Source organism: Natator depressus, chromosome 2, assembly GCF_965152275.1.
Source record: "Natator depressus isolate rNatDep1 chromosome 2, rNatDep2.hap1, whole genome shotgun sequence".
NCBI classification, from domain to species: domain Eukaryota; kingdom Metazoa; phylum Chordata; order Testudines; family Cheloniidae; genus Natator; species Natator depressus.
This window is the reverse complement of record NC_134235.1, coordinates 85,806,465-85,822,422: the sequence shown is the minus strand read 5'-3', so window position 1 is coordinate 85,822,422 and position 15,958 is coordinate 85,806,465. Positions and strand designations below refer to the sequence as shown.

At 38.5% G+C, this 15,958-nt stretch overlaps 1 protein-coding gene across 11 annotated transcripts in view; it reads right to left on the bottom strand.

Annotated features, from left to right (window-relative positions):
* The window catches only part of PTPRM (protein tyrosine phosphatase receptor type M), a 720,827-nt gene that overhangs the window by 285,898 nt on the left and 418,971 nt on the right, over positions 1-15,958 (bottom strand). For all 11 annotated transcript variants that reach the window (XM_074944607.1, XM_074944608.1, XM_074944612.1 and 8 more), the window contains exons 8-10: positions 11,047-11,355; positions 6,734-6,843; positions 557-758 (exon numbers count right to left, since the gene is read on the bottom strand). In XM_074944607.1, coding sequence (XP_074800708.1) covers positions 557-758; positions 6,734-6,843; positions 11,047-11,355 — 621 coding nt within the window. The remainder of the gene's footprint in view (positions 1-556; positions 759-6,733; positions 6,844-11,046; positions 11,356-15,958) is intronic.

Genomic DNA, 15,958 nt, shown 5'->3' with positions numbered 1-15,958 from the left:
GTTCTTGTCTAATGCAGTTTCAAATCTGCCTCAGTCAACATGTCTGTTAGGAATTTGTGCAGCGTGGCAATTTGCTACACTTCCTAAGTGAGTGCTAGACATGTAGCATTTCTGCTGTACTCTCAATTGTTCATGCCACATTAAAGAGATTTTCCAGCACTGTTACTGTACTAATTTAGAATCATGTTGAGGCTGAATGAGCTTTGAATGAAACTATCTCAGATTCATGTCCAAAAAACCCTGTGCTAAATTTTGCAACAAGAAGCAGCTGGGACTCACTCCAAAGGCATATAAATCATATGTTTTCTTGGGTGATAAGTTGCCTGGTTTTGAACCAGTACTTCAAAAACTGTGCATGTTCTAACTGATCTTCAAGCACCTGAAAATTATTCAAATACATAAATGTATATCAGTTTGTCTGGTACTTTCAAGGAAGAAAACTGATTTTATTTTTCTGACAAACTGCTGGTAAGGCACCAAAAGAGAGATGAATAACAAAGAAAATAATGGTTACCATAGTAAGAAAACAGAAATAATAATTACTTTAATATAATACCTGATATTTTAGTTGTGAATTGATTTGTGATTGGAGGTCCAAATCCTTTTGCTGTGCTGGCTCTAATGGTAAAAGAATAGGTGGTCCCAGGATACAGTCCAAAAAAAAGGTAATGAGTTTCATTTCCTAGCTTTAAAACTCGTCCACTTTGATTCGATAAATCTATTTCTGGGTCAAAGGAACTGACAGCCTTGTAGGTGATCTGCAAAAGAATAAGGAAGTTATAAAATATCTTGAGCAGATGGACAAAGATTGTATCTTTATCCCATAAACCCTTCTGATGTATGCACTGTCAGACATTTTATGATAAGCAATCTTACTCCCTTATACTCTTCAAATCCTGAATCCAATGAAGGGACACAGGAACTCAGCCAAAACTGTTATGAGTTGTTACTTTTATAGATACAGGTTTCAGAGTAGCATGGGATACAGGGACTTAAAAGCAGCTAGATTACAACTGTAAAGGATGGGTTCAGGCTTAAGTTAATACCTTTAAGTTGCTGGCTTTCACGTCATTTTTCTGAAACCATATTACTGTTGGTTTTCAACAACAAAAACACAACTCGCAAAAACAGATATGCAAGTGAAAAAGGTGTAGCCTCATTTCTAAGCTGTCTGAATATAATTACACTTTGCACTGAATAAGATTAGCCTCACTAGATGACAAGGGCAGTTTTAAGTGAATGCTTCACAAAGTGGGTGATCCTTATGCTTCAGTCTCGAGCTCATGTCTTATAATTGCTGCATTGTAATTCTTCAGGTTGTGATTGCATTGCACGAAACTCAGATTCCCATTTTGGGAAAAAATGTGTTAAATATCAGCAAAATAGATCCCTCATTTTTCGTTCCTTCCTTTCAAATACTGTTACCTGTTTTCATTAGAACAGCAATACAACTTCACAGTAAAGTACTGTTGTCAAGGTTCCTTCCCCACTCTGAACTCTAGGGTACAGATGTGGGGACCCTCATGAAAGACCCCCTGAGCTTATTTCTACCAGCTTAGGTTAAAACTTCCCCAAGGCACAAAGTCTTTGCCCTTGGATTAGGTAAAACGCTGCCACCACCAAGTGTTTTAGACAAAGAACAGGGAAAGGACCACTTGGAGTTCCTATTTCCCCAAAATATCCCCCCACGCCCTTACATCCCTTTTCCTGGGGTGGCTTGAGAAAAACAAGATGAGCACCAACTCCTTGGATTTTTAAGACCCAAAAAACACAATCAGATTCTTAAAAATCAGAACTTTATTAGAAGAACAAAAAAAGAGATAGAGTACAACTCTGTAAGATCAGAATGGAAGATAATCTTACAGGCAGTCAGATTCAAAACATAGAGAATCCCTCTAGGCAAAACCTTAAGTTACAAAAAGGCACAAAAACGGGAATACACATTTCCTCCAGCACAGCGAATTTACAAGCCAAAACAAAGAAAACCGAACGCACTTTCTAGCTAGATTACTAACTGTTCCCGGCACAGACAGAAAAAAACCTTTTTCCTCCCCTCCAGATTTGAAAGTATCTTGTCCCCTCATTGGTCATTTTGGGTCAGGTGCCAGCGAGATTACCTTAGGTTCTTAACCCTTTACAGGTGAAAGGATTTTGCCTCTGGCCAGCAGGGATTTTATAGCACTGTATACAGAAAGGTGGTTACCCTTCCCTTTATATTTATGACAACTGTACAGTGTTTTTACTGGTAACTTAACATCTATCACCTATAACAACAACAGGATCATTTAAAAACAAGGAACTCGTTAAAAACAATTAAAATGTAAAAATGATTCCCCCCTTTTTTTGCTTTTAAATAAGTAGATTTAGTTGCAATTTATACATACCTCCAGCGCTATTATATACAATGAAAATTGACATTGTTATATTTATAGCACATTATCATACTTATCTGAAGGAATATTTAGATAGAAACATTAAGAATGTGTATACTGTGTATATTAAACAAGGGCCTGAATGACAGATACAGTACATCATAATAATATTATTCCTTATATTCATAGATATTAAGGTCAGAAGGGACCATTATAATCATCTAGTCTGACCTCCTGCACAACGCAGGCCACAGAATCTCACCCACCCACTCCTGCAATAAACCTCTCACCTATGTCTGAGCTATTGAAGTCCTCAAATCATGGTTTAAAGACTTCAAGGTGCAGAGAATCCTCCAGCAAGTGACCCATGCCCCATGCTACAGAGGAAGGCGAAAAACCCTCAGGGCCTCTTCCAATCTGCCCTGGAGGAAAATTCCTTCCCGACCCCAAATATGGCAATCAGCTGAACCCTGAGCATGTGGGCAAGATTCATCAGCCAGATACTCAGGAAAGAATTCTCTGTAGTAACTCAGATCCCACCCCATCTAACATCCCATCACAGGCCATTGGGCCTATTTAGCATGAATAGTGCTTTTCATTAGTAGCTCGCAAATCCCTTCACAATGTTTAATGTATTTATGCTCACAATATCCCTGTGAGGGGAACTGGCACTCACTCAGGTACAATACTAACCCTTCCCATTGCAGTTAAATATCTATAATTTCCTAAAATCTCTGAATCAGTGAAAAATGTAATTGTACATAATACATCTAGTCTAGTATCAATAAAATGCTGAGGACAGGCATTAGTGCCCAAGAAAAACTGATACACTTTCGTTAGGACTAATCTAGTCTCCTGAAATTCCCCGAGCAAGGACTGATCTAAAAAAACTGCTCCCATGAAGTCTGTGGGGAAGCAGAGAGAGTGGTGGAGCCACCAGATATGGTGGTTCTTAGCTGGATTTCCAATGACTCACCCCAGTTTTATTTAAAACACACAGGAGGTCACAGATTCTGTGATCCCCGAGGTAGAGCTATCAGGAGAATGCACCACAAAAACACAAGCTCTTTCACAGCTCATAAGCAACATGTTCATTTAACAAAAAGTGACCTGCTTGGGCAAACTAAGCATACATTTGTTCTCTTAGTATTTACATCCCGCTCCTGCTATCATTCAGTAAAGCTTTACCTACTCAAGATTTTTTTTTTTCTGAAAATTCTCCCAACACTGCTGAGACCAGATGGCAGCCGCAGTGGGAAGGTTAACGATGAAAAAGGAGTGACCGCAATTTTTCACTCTTACCAGATTTAGGTAATGTTGCTTAAAATGCTGGTGGGCTGGCTAGAATCCTGCATACAGCTAGCGCTCCTTTCACTGCCACCAACTGGACTGTTGCACTGATGTTGGCAATGGTGGGAAATGGGGCGGAAACAAAAAGAGCTTTATGTAGACAAGTCTACACACGTTAGTACCATTTTGTCCTCTAAATGCTGTCTCTTGCTCACTGAGGTTCTGGGTTTCAAACACATTAGGTGCAAATCCACTGCTGAAGTCAGTGGATTTGCACCTAATTACACTAGTGGTGAACTGGACCCTTGATATTTTCATTCCACAGTTTTCCCCACCAGAAACATAAGTGGCTACATGGGAGCTGCAGATTGTTTTACCTAGTTTAAAGGCAGATTCAGGTTTGTTTTACAGTGGAACCTTAGAGTTACAAACACCAGAGCTACAAACTGACCAGTTAACCCCACACCTCGTTTGGAACCAGAAGTATTCAATCAGGCAGCAGCAGAGGCAAAAGAAAAAAAAAAAAAGAAAATACAGTACTGTTCTGTGCCAAACAGCTACTAAAAAAAAATAAAGAGAAAGCAGCATTTTTTTTCTGCATAGTACAGTTTCAAAGGTGTAGGAAGTCAATGTTCAGTTGTAAACTTTTGAAAGAACAACCCACTACATTTTGTTCAGCGTTATGAACATTTCAGAGTTACAACCAACCTCAGTTCCTGAGGTGTTCATAACGCTGAGGTTCTACAGTATTTTTGAAGACATTACATATCTCCAACTGCATAAAAGCCTGATAAATCATGAAGATCTTATTAATCTACACTATACTTTTTCTCTGTCCTGCTGTTTATAGTGGGAGTTCCAGTCTCCTCCTGTCATTGGTATCTAGGAAGAAGATAACTCTGTGTGTTTCTTCCCTTTGTCCCAGAAGTGGGTTAAGAAAACTTTCCTCACCACCACATCAGGCACAGTGCTCTCCTGTGATCCACTGAGTGCCTCTAAGGAACAGAACACCTTGTGATAATAAAAACCCAGTGTGACATATCTCAGGCTCATAAGCAACAGGACGGAGTGCCACTGAACTAGACCCAGGCAAGCAAATAGGAGCCTTCAATTGTGTCTCGTGAGTTGTAGTTTGTATTCAGCCACCTGATCAGGTCCACCACCTTAACTGGGATTTGCAGAAAGATCAAGACCTGGTGTGACTGAATCAAACTGCTGATATCAGTATTTATACTTAAACCGACTTTTTTTAAATGTAATCTGATTTATGTTGCTTGTCCTATTCCCACTGTAACTGCACTTTTGATTAACACCAAGCACGGAAAGATATTAATATTTAATTTCTTTGAGCTATTTCTTTTTTTCATTGTTAGAATTCTGAGTTGTTTTGAAAGAAGCTTGAAATTTCCCATAATCCTTACAAGTGCAGAGTTGGTCTATTATTCTCCTCTCAATGAATGCACCTCTGCAACTCCTACAACAGTTTATGTAAGTTACATGCATGTATTAAGGAGAGAGCTATGCCACGGGGCACAAATTACTCAGCAATAAGGTTATGCCTGTGTGTTTTTAGGCAGAAAGTTTGCCAATACGCATTTTTGTACAAGTCAGGCCTAAAATCAGCAAAGATACTAAAATACGTATCAATTAAAACATTCTGATCATTGAGGAATTGTTTGGTTTGCGACATTATGAAAGTTAGCTCTACCAAAACCAAGCCATACATTATCATAATCTTTCATAATAAAACAGCCTGCAAAACAGCATCAATAGCTTAGCATTCAAATTAACTCTTTTCTTTTACTGTATCTTTCTCTCCCTCTGTCTCTCAAGCATTTCAATACCAATTTAGTAGTAAGGTCAGGTAAGAGGTTTAACAATGATTACTGTCTGACAGCTTAATCTGTGCAGTCCTTTGTCAGTTTTTCTGAAAGGTATTCAGGCAAAGGTTTCATATGAGGAAGAACAGCAATTTTTAGAAACCTAACAACATGTAATTTTGTTGAATTTGCATTAAAAAATGCTAGCTTTTTTTTTTAAATTGCACCTGCTTGTTTCTATTACAATAGGCTTTCTGAAATGAGTTCCACATAAATGTGATGATGACTGTCACTACTATTATCTCTTCCATTTTTTCTTTTTAACAATTCACTCTAAGATCTACCAAGATCTATCTATAATTCAAATATTTGATCTATATTACTAAATAGAACAATATACCTCACAGGTTAAGCAAGTGGCATCCTCAGGTATAGTAACCCAGTGCCATCCTCGTTTCCAGTAATTTTCTCCTGCTTTAGATTTTATTTGTGTTGTCAGCTTGTGTTCTAACTGGGACAATTTTCAAAGAAACATTTAATTTTTAATTATCTTATACCAATTATGCTCTTCTTTTAATTTTTGCATTGTTTCCTGTAAACGTACAAGATAGGGCCAAATTTCTCAAAGAAATACAGTATTTTAAAGTGTTTTGTTTCAGCCTAAGTAATATTTTAAACTTATTTAGTGCCTTTCCTCCCATTTCTAAATCTCTTATCAACTGTTGCCCGGATTTAGCAAAGGACTTGAGGATGCTTAAGTTCGACTGAAGTCAGTGGGACTTATGAACACGTTTAATTGCTTTACTGTATCAGGGACTAAATAAATAACCACAGAATATAACTAAAATTCAGCCCCTAAGTGCTAACAATCGAAATAGGCAAGACAGACAGCAGTGGGAAGGGAGAGTGGGATCAGAGCCACAGACAGGTGAGGTGCCTAAGGGCACATAGCAGGTTGATGGCAGCCAAGGAGAGAATTCAGGTCTTCTGATTCCTAGTGTTCCCGTTCACTAGACCACACTGCCTCTTTATGTGCCTCAGTCCGACATGCAGTGTGGACAATCAACCAAGCACAACACAATTTGTTGTGTACATACTACACAATTTTTTATGGGAGTCTGGAAAATGAAATCTACAAACATTTTTAAGAAAGTATTTTTATCAACAGGATGCCAATACATCAAAATTGTAGGTAAAAATGAAACCATGATAAAAATGTGTGTTTGAGAAACCATGATAAAAAATATCTACCTCATACAAAGTGATCACACCATATGTTTGCACTGGCTCTCTCCACTGAAGAAAAATCTTCTCCTCAAAAGTACTTCCTTGGATTGATTCAAGTGGTACAGCACTAGGGACTAATGAAAAGGAAAGAAAAGAAAAAAGTACTGTTTTGGAAAGTAGCATATAGAAATGCTCAAACTAACATTTACATTCTCTAGGCATGATACCAGTTCATCAGGTTTCAGTCCCCTGTTCAGTATAACAGTTTACATTCTGCAGATATAAATACTCTTTGGCAAATTGTTAAACAGATCCTATGCAACCCTTTTCTCTTCTCTCTTTCTCCCTGGCTATAACAGGGGTATAATAGATTACGTGCCCGTTAGGAAATAACAGTCACTATCTCTTCCCCATAGAACAAAGCTAACATGTTATCAATGTGGTTTTTGACTGTTAATGGATACAGCTGTTAAGGAAGAAGTATAAACATATGTGCCACTTGCAGAACACTACAGTCTAAAACAGAGAAACAGCAGGGAACATAAAAGACTTCTCCAGAAAAATGTCACTGATGAAAAAGGTGGGGAATTTGGCTTTTTTGATAGGATTTAAGTGAAGTGTCTTGTTTACAAGTCAATTTTCAGTACCTCTTCCTTAGCCACTATCCTACACATTTCCTAAACTAGAAATATATGAAACACTCATCTATGACACATATAAATATACTAAGGTATAAGGTACTGTTTTAGTAGATTAAGGTACTGTAATTAGCCTGTATAAGGGTGTCATACATAGTATTTGGACAGCGATGCTGGCTGTCATTAGGACTGAAGCCTTACAACAGAGTGGGCGGTAGGAAACAGTGATGACAATACGAAGACCTGGCACCTTTCTTAAGGCCTCTTATTACATGAGACACCCAAGACTGAAGAATCAGCATCATCAGAAGTGTCAGGTTTCTAATATCATCTCCTTGTACCTCTGCAATGGTTTGCTTTCCCACACTCACCTTAGGAGAACCCCCAGAACACAGTATTCCGAGTAGGAAAATGCGCACAGGGTATATGCACTCCTCTATGCAGCACATCCAGAGTCCAACCTAAGTAGCTGTGCCAGGCACATCTATATAATGCTGACTTCAGTATGGGCAGCTGACTACCTGAAGCCTGCTGACAAAGTGGAGGGAATTTGGAGAACAGCACCAAAACTGATTAAGATCTGGAGTCAGAGTGACTGGGGAAAGAGAACAGAACTACACATATCTTGGCTAAATTATGAGTAAAGAAAATCAGTATGACAACCATCTACAAATGTCTAAAGGGTGTAAATCCCAAGAAGAGGGAAAAATTATGTTTTGGGGGGGTTAATTAAGAGTAATGGGATTAAAGGAAGAAAAGGAAAATTTGAGATGACCCTATTTCATAATTAATTAATTATATATTTCCATTGGGTTATTTAAAACTGGATTTGACTAAAAAAAATACACTGTAAGGAATGGTTCCGTATTGGCAGAAAGATGGACTAGAGGAGTATGTCTTTTCTAAGAGCTTGTCCACATGGCGAGTTAGTGCGTGGCAAGCCACAGTGTGAACTTACAGAGCACTAGTTTACTATGCACTAAGTCGAGGAGTGAACCCTGGTACCACATAAGAAAAGTTTCATAGTGCACTTTGACATAGTGCTGTTGCAGAGTGCACTATGGAACTTTTAGTGTGCAGTAACAGAGTACACATGGCAACCTTAATGCACAGCAGGCTACAGTGTAGTCCATTCACACACTGGCTTGCCACGCACAGTCTCTGTGGACAAGCCCTAACTCCAGTTTCTATGAAGTGCATGACTCTTTGTAAGTTGAAAATTATTAGGTATTGGAACATGATAACTTTTGCAAGGTAAAAACTTGCTCCTATACTCCAATATGCGGGTGCATGTGAAAATAGCTTGCAAAATCAACATGCATGGCACAATGTAATTCAGTGTAGATACAAACCTTTCTTCTACGCCTTCTCTTCAATAAGTGATTTGTAATAGAAAATCAAAGAGTGCTGAATCTTGTCAAACAACATGTTAAATAACATGATGTAAAAATGGCTGTATAAGAAAAAGGGCCATTTCATCCTTAAACTAAAGGATTCTCTCTTTCTAGTCTCTTTTTGGGGCATGGGCAATGGAGCGAAAAGAAAAAGGAGTATATTCTTTGCAGTTACGGAAGATCCAATCTCTAAGTTTTTCCATATTGGAGCAGAAGTTCCCCTTTGCAGAACAATTTCGAAGATCAGGGCTTTTATGGGCTATTCCATATCATGATAATTGTACATTTTGAAACGGTTTAAATTCTGTTTCCTCCAGTTCCTGTCTTTGCCAAGACATGCAGCAGTCAATAAAAAGACAGCATAGTGTTTTGGCTTTCTGAGGCGGGGGCAGAGGAGGTCTGCAGTAAATTAGTAAGGGTGGGGTCTTGGTTTTTAGGTTTAGGAATTAACTTGATCTACACAAACCCTAAAACTTTCCTGACATAATTATAGATATATATGTTTTTGATTTGGTTTTGTAGGATCTAAACATTTCAGTCTTCTGCTGTTAGTTGTTTCTAACTAAGAATATTTGGAAACAGCAAATATATGTAATTTTTTGGTCTTCATAATATGTAAAGTATCCTGACTGCAAGAAAAAAGGGCCTTTACTTCAAGACAACAGAATAATTCATCCATGAACAGCCACATTCTCTTGAGAAATAAGAGGACTTTTACAATTCTGCAGTGAACTGATTGGCCAGAAAAAATGTTTTAGTGTTCCTCTGTTAAAAGGCAAGCTATTCATATAAATGGAAATATGGGAAACAATCATGTGTCTCTTTTAAAAATGCACCACCGAGCAGTACAATGATGATAATGATTTGGGCTAATGATATTCCTTGTTGCATTACAGATGGATTTATACAGAGTAGTCACTAGAGCTTACTGAAAATGTCTATCGATCTCTCTCTCTCTCTTTATCCTAGGGCCATGTTTTTAGAACTGTATTTGCAAAAATACTCGCACAAATACTATAACACCACAAAGAGTCATGATAATTGCAGTCCTCATATGACACCAATGATTAAAAGAACTGGCTGAAAAGCTCTCTCAACCTTTGGTGCTGATTTTTAACAAGACTTGGAACACTGGGTAAGTTCCAGAGGACTGGAAATCAGTAAATGTTATGTCAATACCTAAAAAGGGTAAACTGAATGACCTGGGTAACTATAGGCTGGTAATCCCGGGCAAATCATAGAATGGCTGATATGGGACACAATCAGTAAAGAATTAGAGAATGTTACATAATTAATGCCAATCAACACAAGTTTAATGGAAAATAGGGCTGGTCAAACAAACTTGATATAATTTTTGATGAGATAAGAAGTTTGGTTGATATAGATAACTTTTTGACATAAGGCACATGACATAGAATGTCATGTGCCTTTCATCAGTCTGATTTAAAAAATAGCACTATACAAAATCAGTGTAGCATATATTGAATAGCTAAAAACTGGTTAACTGGTAGATCTAAAAAATTAATTGTAAATGGGAAATCATCATTGATTAGGGGTGCTTCCAGTGAAGTCTTATAGGTATCTGTTTCTGGCCCAATGCAATAGCTGTTTGTAATGTTTATAATGATCTCGAAAAAATTAAAAAATCTCTGCATTAAAAATTTGCAGATGGCACACAAATTGATTGTGTCGTAAATAATGATAGGACAGATCAGTTATACAAAGCTTTCTGGGTCACTTGCCAAATTGCATTTTAATAGAGCCAAAAACAAGGTAATACATCTAGGAACAAAGAATGCAGTTCACACATATAAGGTGCAAGACTATATCCTGGAGTATGGTGACACTGAAAAGAATGTAGGAACTATGGTGGATGACAGCTGAGAATGAGCTGCCAGTGGCATGCTGTAGCAAAGAGAATTAATGCAAACCCTGGATGCAAGCAGGGTAATATAAAGTAGGATTAAGGAGATGGTATTACCTCTGCTCAGGGCATTAGCAAGACCGTTATGTACAATTCTGGTGTCTACATTTCGAAGAGGATGTTGAAAAATTGGAAAATGTTCAGAAAAGAGGTTCAAAAATTATTTTGAGATCTGGAGAACATTCCTTATAATGAGATAAAGAAAATCTCTTTAGTTTATCAAATAGAAGGTAGAGAACTGACTTGACCATGGTGTTTAAGTGCCCATATGGAAGATTTCTGATAGTAATCCAGCAAAAAAGGGCAAAATGAGATCTAGTGGTTGGAAGCTGAATATATTTTTAAATATATTTGTTCAAAGTAGTAAATTCAAAAACTCACCATCTTCATCAGTTTGTACTACAAGTTCTTGGCTTTCCTTTCGTCCTTCTGGATTCATGAGAACCAGTTTTACACTGACGTTTGTGTAGGGTGACAGATTGGTAATTGTGTGCTGTGGGTGTGAACTTTCCGTATCCCAGCTTACTTCCTCTCTGACTTGCTCTTGTCCTCCAGCTTGGTAGCGGTAATGGACCGTGAGGTTATATCGATGGCAACGTGTTACATTGTATCCAAATGGCTCCCAACGAATAGTGATTTGCCAGGATTTGATTTCCACAACCTCTAGTTTTCGTGGCCCACGCATGGGATCTGTAAAAATATCCATATGATTCTGATGTACTATTTGTGCATATTACAGTCTAAAAGAGGAAACTGATGCACAGTTCTGTATTATATTCTCGTGAATATACATCTCTATGACAGTGTGAAAGGAGAATAAAAACAGATTTGATTATTATATTTTGATTTTTTTAAATCAAAGCAATCATTGATCACAGAAGGGAGAAGTATCTTTGATAAAGAAAACAAGAGAAGATACAGTACAAGACAGATAAAAAGAGAGAGTATAACAAAAACCTTTAAATATATGTTTAAATTAAAAGATGAAAATTGAGAAACAAATGTTAATAAAGAACCTCTATGATGTCAAATTCCCTTTCCAGAATTTAGAAGTATGTTCGTTAATACATTCATTTTTCTTATATTTGTGCTAGCACTTTTAAAGTAAGAAAGACATTGAAAAGTAAAGCAAATATATAAAGCAAAAGGTAATTTTAAAGGGAAACTTTCCAGTAAATGACAAACTGCTCCCCAAGGAGAGTTTTTATACAGAAAACCATTGATTTTTAAAAGTAATTTCTTTATTCATTTCTCTTTTTTCCATCAGTTAGACAGAATGCAATTAATCAATGAGCAATCCGGTTAGGACCCAAAGCTAATACTCCTACTTCTTGCAAATATGCCAAAGTTTCTTTCATGATCACAAGGAGTCAAGGCTTTGGTTTTATAGCTCACCCAAAAGATGGTAAATCAAGCAGCACAATATACCATTTTAGGACACTTGTTCAGTAAAGATTCAGAGGAAAAACATATGAAACCTGCGTCACACACCTGGGTTTTCCCTTGGGTCTCCAAACCAACTTCTGGACAAGACCAACCTTTCTTATCAGATATAAGCTAAGATCATAGCCCAGGGATATATGGCTGCATGCAAAGCAGAGGAAGACTAGTTGCTACTTGATCAAAGGATGCTGCTTAGAGGATCAACACTCTCTCCACTCACACTGGCACAAACAATGAGAGACTGAGATGGGAAATGAACCCAAATTTCCATCACAGAACAGCACTATCCTGGCTTGCACTTGCCCTTCATTTTTAGTGAATTAACTATGTATGCAAAACACGTCATTAGTGGAGCTATTACACATATTTAGCAATAATCTTTTTTTTTTCATATTGGAGCCCTCAACAAGATTAAAGCCAATGTTTAGCTTTATCTATTGCTTCACTAGTTAAATGCTTAGAAGAGTTTTAATGAGCTATAAACCTCTCATACATAAATTAATATGCATCTCCCCTCTCTTATGTTTATTAATCAATATGTCTTCACCAGGAATGTTCTAAACACTTTCCTCAAAGTTTCATCACTTTTACCTGTTAATAAGATCCCCGCATGCTTAATATATTTCTTCAAAGATATTATTCATCTCTACCTTAACTCCTTGAAGAAAAGGTGTTAAGATATTGCATACTCTGTATAACCTACAAAGATTTTAATATTTTTCCTTCACGCTTTTTTATTGCTGTGAAAAAATAAATAACCCCTGCTTCCTTTAAATCTTTCAGATATTCATTTATTAATTGTGGATGAACTACATAGTCTTGACTAGCTTTGCAGAATATTTTTTAATGTAGTCAGCCAATAAGTTTCACATTGCATCTGTCAACTGGCAACCAGACACCAGAATGAATTTAACTAAATAATTCATTACCTCACATCCAGTGACTAGACTCATTGGGCCAAATCCTCAATTGGTGTAAAGCTGGTATGACTCCATTCACTTCACTCAGTGACTAAGGTCATTTACTCTAGCTGTGAATTTGGACCATTGGGGGGTTTAAGTTTTGTATGCTACCACATTAAGACTAGTGAGAAGTAACTGCTCCCCCGCCCCCCCCCCAAATTCAGTCTGGACAAGCTCCCAACAGTTTGAACATTTTGCTAAACTTTTGTGTCTACTACTGAGAAAAGGTGCTCTTCTCTTAATTCCTAGCTCAGTTTCCAGCATTTTGATTCAAATTGGGCTGGGAATCCTGAAAGAACAGCATTTCTTCTGACATTTTGGAACTTCCATTGCCATTTGTGGTTGGAACCAACTAAGTGCACACAAGAGGTATGAAAAACTAGAAGAAAATGCTTATTAGAACTTTTTGAACTCCAAAGGAAACTAGGGTTTGGTTTCACTTTGTGTTTTAACCAAAAAGTCAGGTCAATTTTTTTATTGTTATCTAAAATGTGGACCAGGATACAGTGGTCAAAGACAACAGCTACTCTATCAAAAGATCCAAAAATGAGCCTCCGTCTGACCAACAGGTAGGTGCTAAGCTAATCTGGAAGCACCCTACCTTGTATATAACTAAAATAACATTTTCATTTATATGGTACTAACACCTAAAGCACAGCACATGGCTTCCAATAATATGGAAGCGTGTTCACTTTATTCTTTGGATATCTGAAGTAAAAGATATTCAGGGTACTAGGAGAATGACTGCTGCACCCTGGTGCAGTAAGTCAAGAGGAATCAGGGTATGAATTTTGTTGCTACACTATTTTGTAAAACTGAGATTCAATTTAACTAAGATTTTATGATAATCCTATCTTGTTTTAGTTTTCAATGGAATTTTTACATTCACTCTTTCTGATGGGTCAATTCCCAACTTTAAATGAAGTGAAACAGCACGAATTAGAAATTCAGTAGTGACATTTGCTTTTGTGCTCTTGAGAGCTACATTGATGATACCTGCAGCACATGAAGGTCACTGTCCTAGAACTACACTGTATTGTATAAATTGACAACTTCATAATTCACAGTGCTAATCAGAATTCAAACCACATTTCTTAGATTAGAAGACAACATAAGGTTTACATGCCATTACTATAATTTTATATGCAACATATAAATCTCATAGGGTTAGGTAATAGGGTAATGAATTATATTTTCACAAATAGAAGACTACAACTAATTGCTAAACATTTGTTTTCTTCGCACTTGGTAAAACTCTTCTTGTGGAGATTACAAAGCTAGACCCTTCTGCTCACACTGCAGCTCCCTGGATAAACGGACATTTTGTTGTTCCTCGGTATACTGGCTATTATGATAGGACCCACTGGCATGAATCATGAGGCCAGCTGGGACAACCTGGGTCTACTGACTCATGATGAGAGAGTAGGATTGCTTCCCCTGAGGAGTGCACTGTCTGTCATGCCTGAAGCTTAGTCAGGCAGCTCTTACCAATTCCCCTGATGGTGCCTGCAGCATTTTTCATACTGCTCTCTTTCTGCCAGTTTCAGCTGGGTATCAAGCAGTGACGTCTGACAGTTGCAGCTCTGACCTGAGGGACCAGCAAGCCCAGTTCTAGCCCGTGGCACTTTAGCATCCCATTTCATCAGTGATCCTAGCGTCTTCTACATTCAGCTCTGTTTTCCTGAGAATGTGGAGCAGAAACTGACTGATAGGATCCATTTCCATTGCAGGTTCAATTCACTGCTCATTTCTCTGGAACTTCAAACTTTACCTCCTATTACAGCAACAGCACTTTGTCTGCCTCTACCGAAAGAAGGACAGGAAACTCTTGATATGGATTTAATCGGGCTGCAACTTTATTATTAGATGTCTGAGACTACCTGGCAGACGAAGTGTGCAGTGCAGGCAACTCCTTGTTCATTCAATAGCTGTCCAGGGGCTTCCGCCAGCCCGCCCTTCATTTTTCATCCAGGTACCCCAGCCAGCCCATGTCTGGGACCTTACCATCGACCCCCCTCCCCCCGCCTCCCTTGTAGAAGATTTAAGGTGGACTATAAGAATGGGGGGTTTGGCTCCCTGCCATACCGTTCATAGACGCCTCAACCCCCTCCCTTCTGTTCTGTTCCTTGAACCAGCACCGCCTTTTCAAGTTCTTTCCCAGGCCACTTATCTGGTCACTGGATGCCTTCCCTATGGAGTACCTGCATGGGACGTCTGCCCCACACTTACTTAACCCCCTTTCCTCCTCACCATAATAAGTCCTCCCTGAAACCTGCTGTGGGGAAGGCAACCCCCCTTCCCCCCCCCGCCCCGCCACACACATACTCTACCTAGACCAATCTGGTGGTGGGGGGAAAATTCCTTCCCAGACCCCCTAAAAACGGGTGACTAGTGCAATTCCCACAGCAGGTCCTAACTAAACCTTGCATTTTCTAACTCAAGGTGAGAGAGGGAGGATGGGTGTTGCTTTGTCTGCTGCGTGGAGGAAGGGGCTGCTAATGTCCAGGCTTGCCCCTTTTAAAGCCTTGTGTACTTACATTCCCAGGGGATGAGTTAGCATCACCACACTGACCCCCTCCCCGCCCCACCTTTCTGCATCAGCTTCTAACTCCTCCCGACCCAGCCCCCCAGAAAGCACTGCTACCTTCCTCTGGCAAGTCCAGACAATGTCCCCCACCCCTCATTAAGGTGCGGTGCAGTTATTTTCAGTAACAGAGAAATACATTTAGCTATAATTTTAGTGTCCTGTCACTGATAATCAAAAATGTGGGTTAGAACTACAGCTCATGCTGCCAGGTTTCTCTTCTCTGTGTCATCATGGACTGCAGAGGCTTATTGAAATAAAAGAATAGAAAAGGAAACGGTAGGGTACTTTTCCACAATAGCTC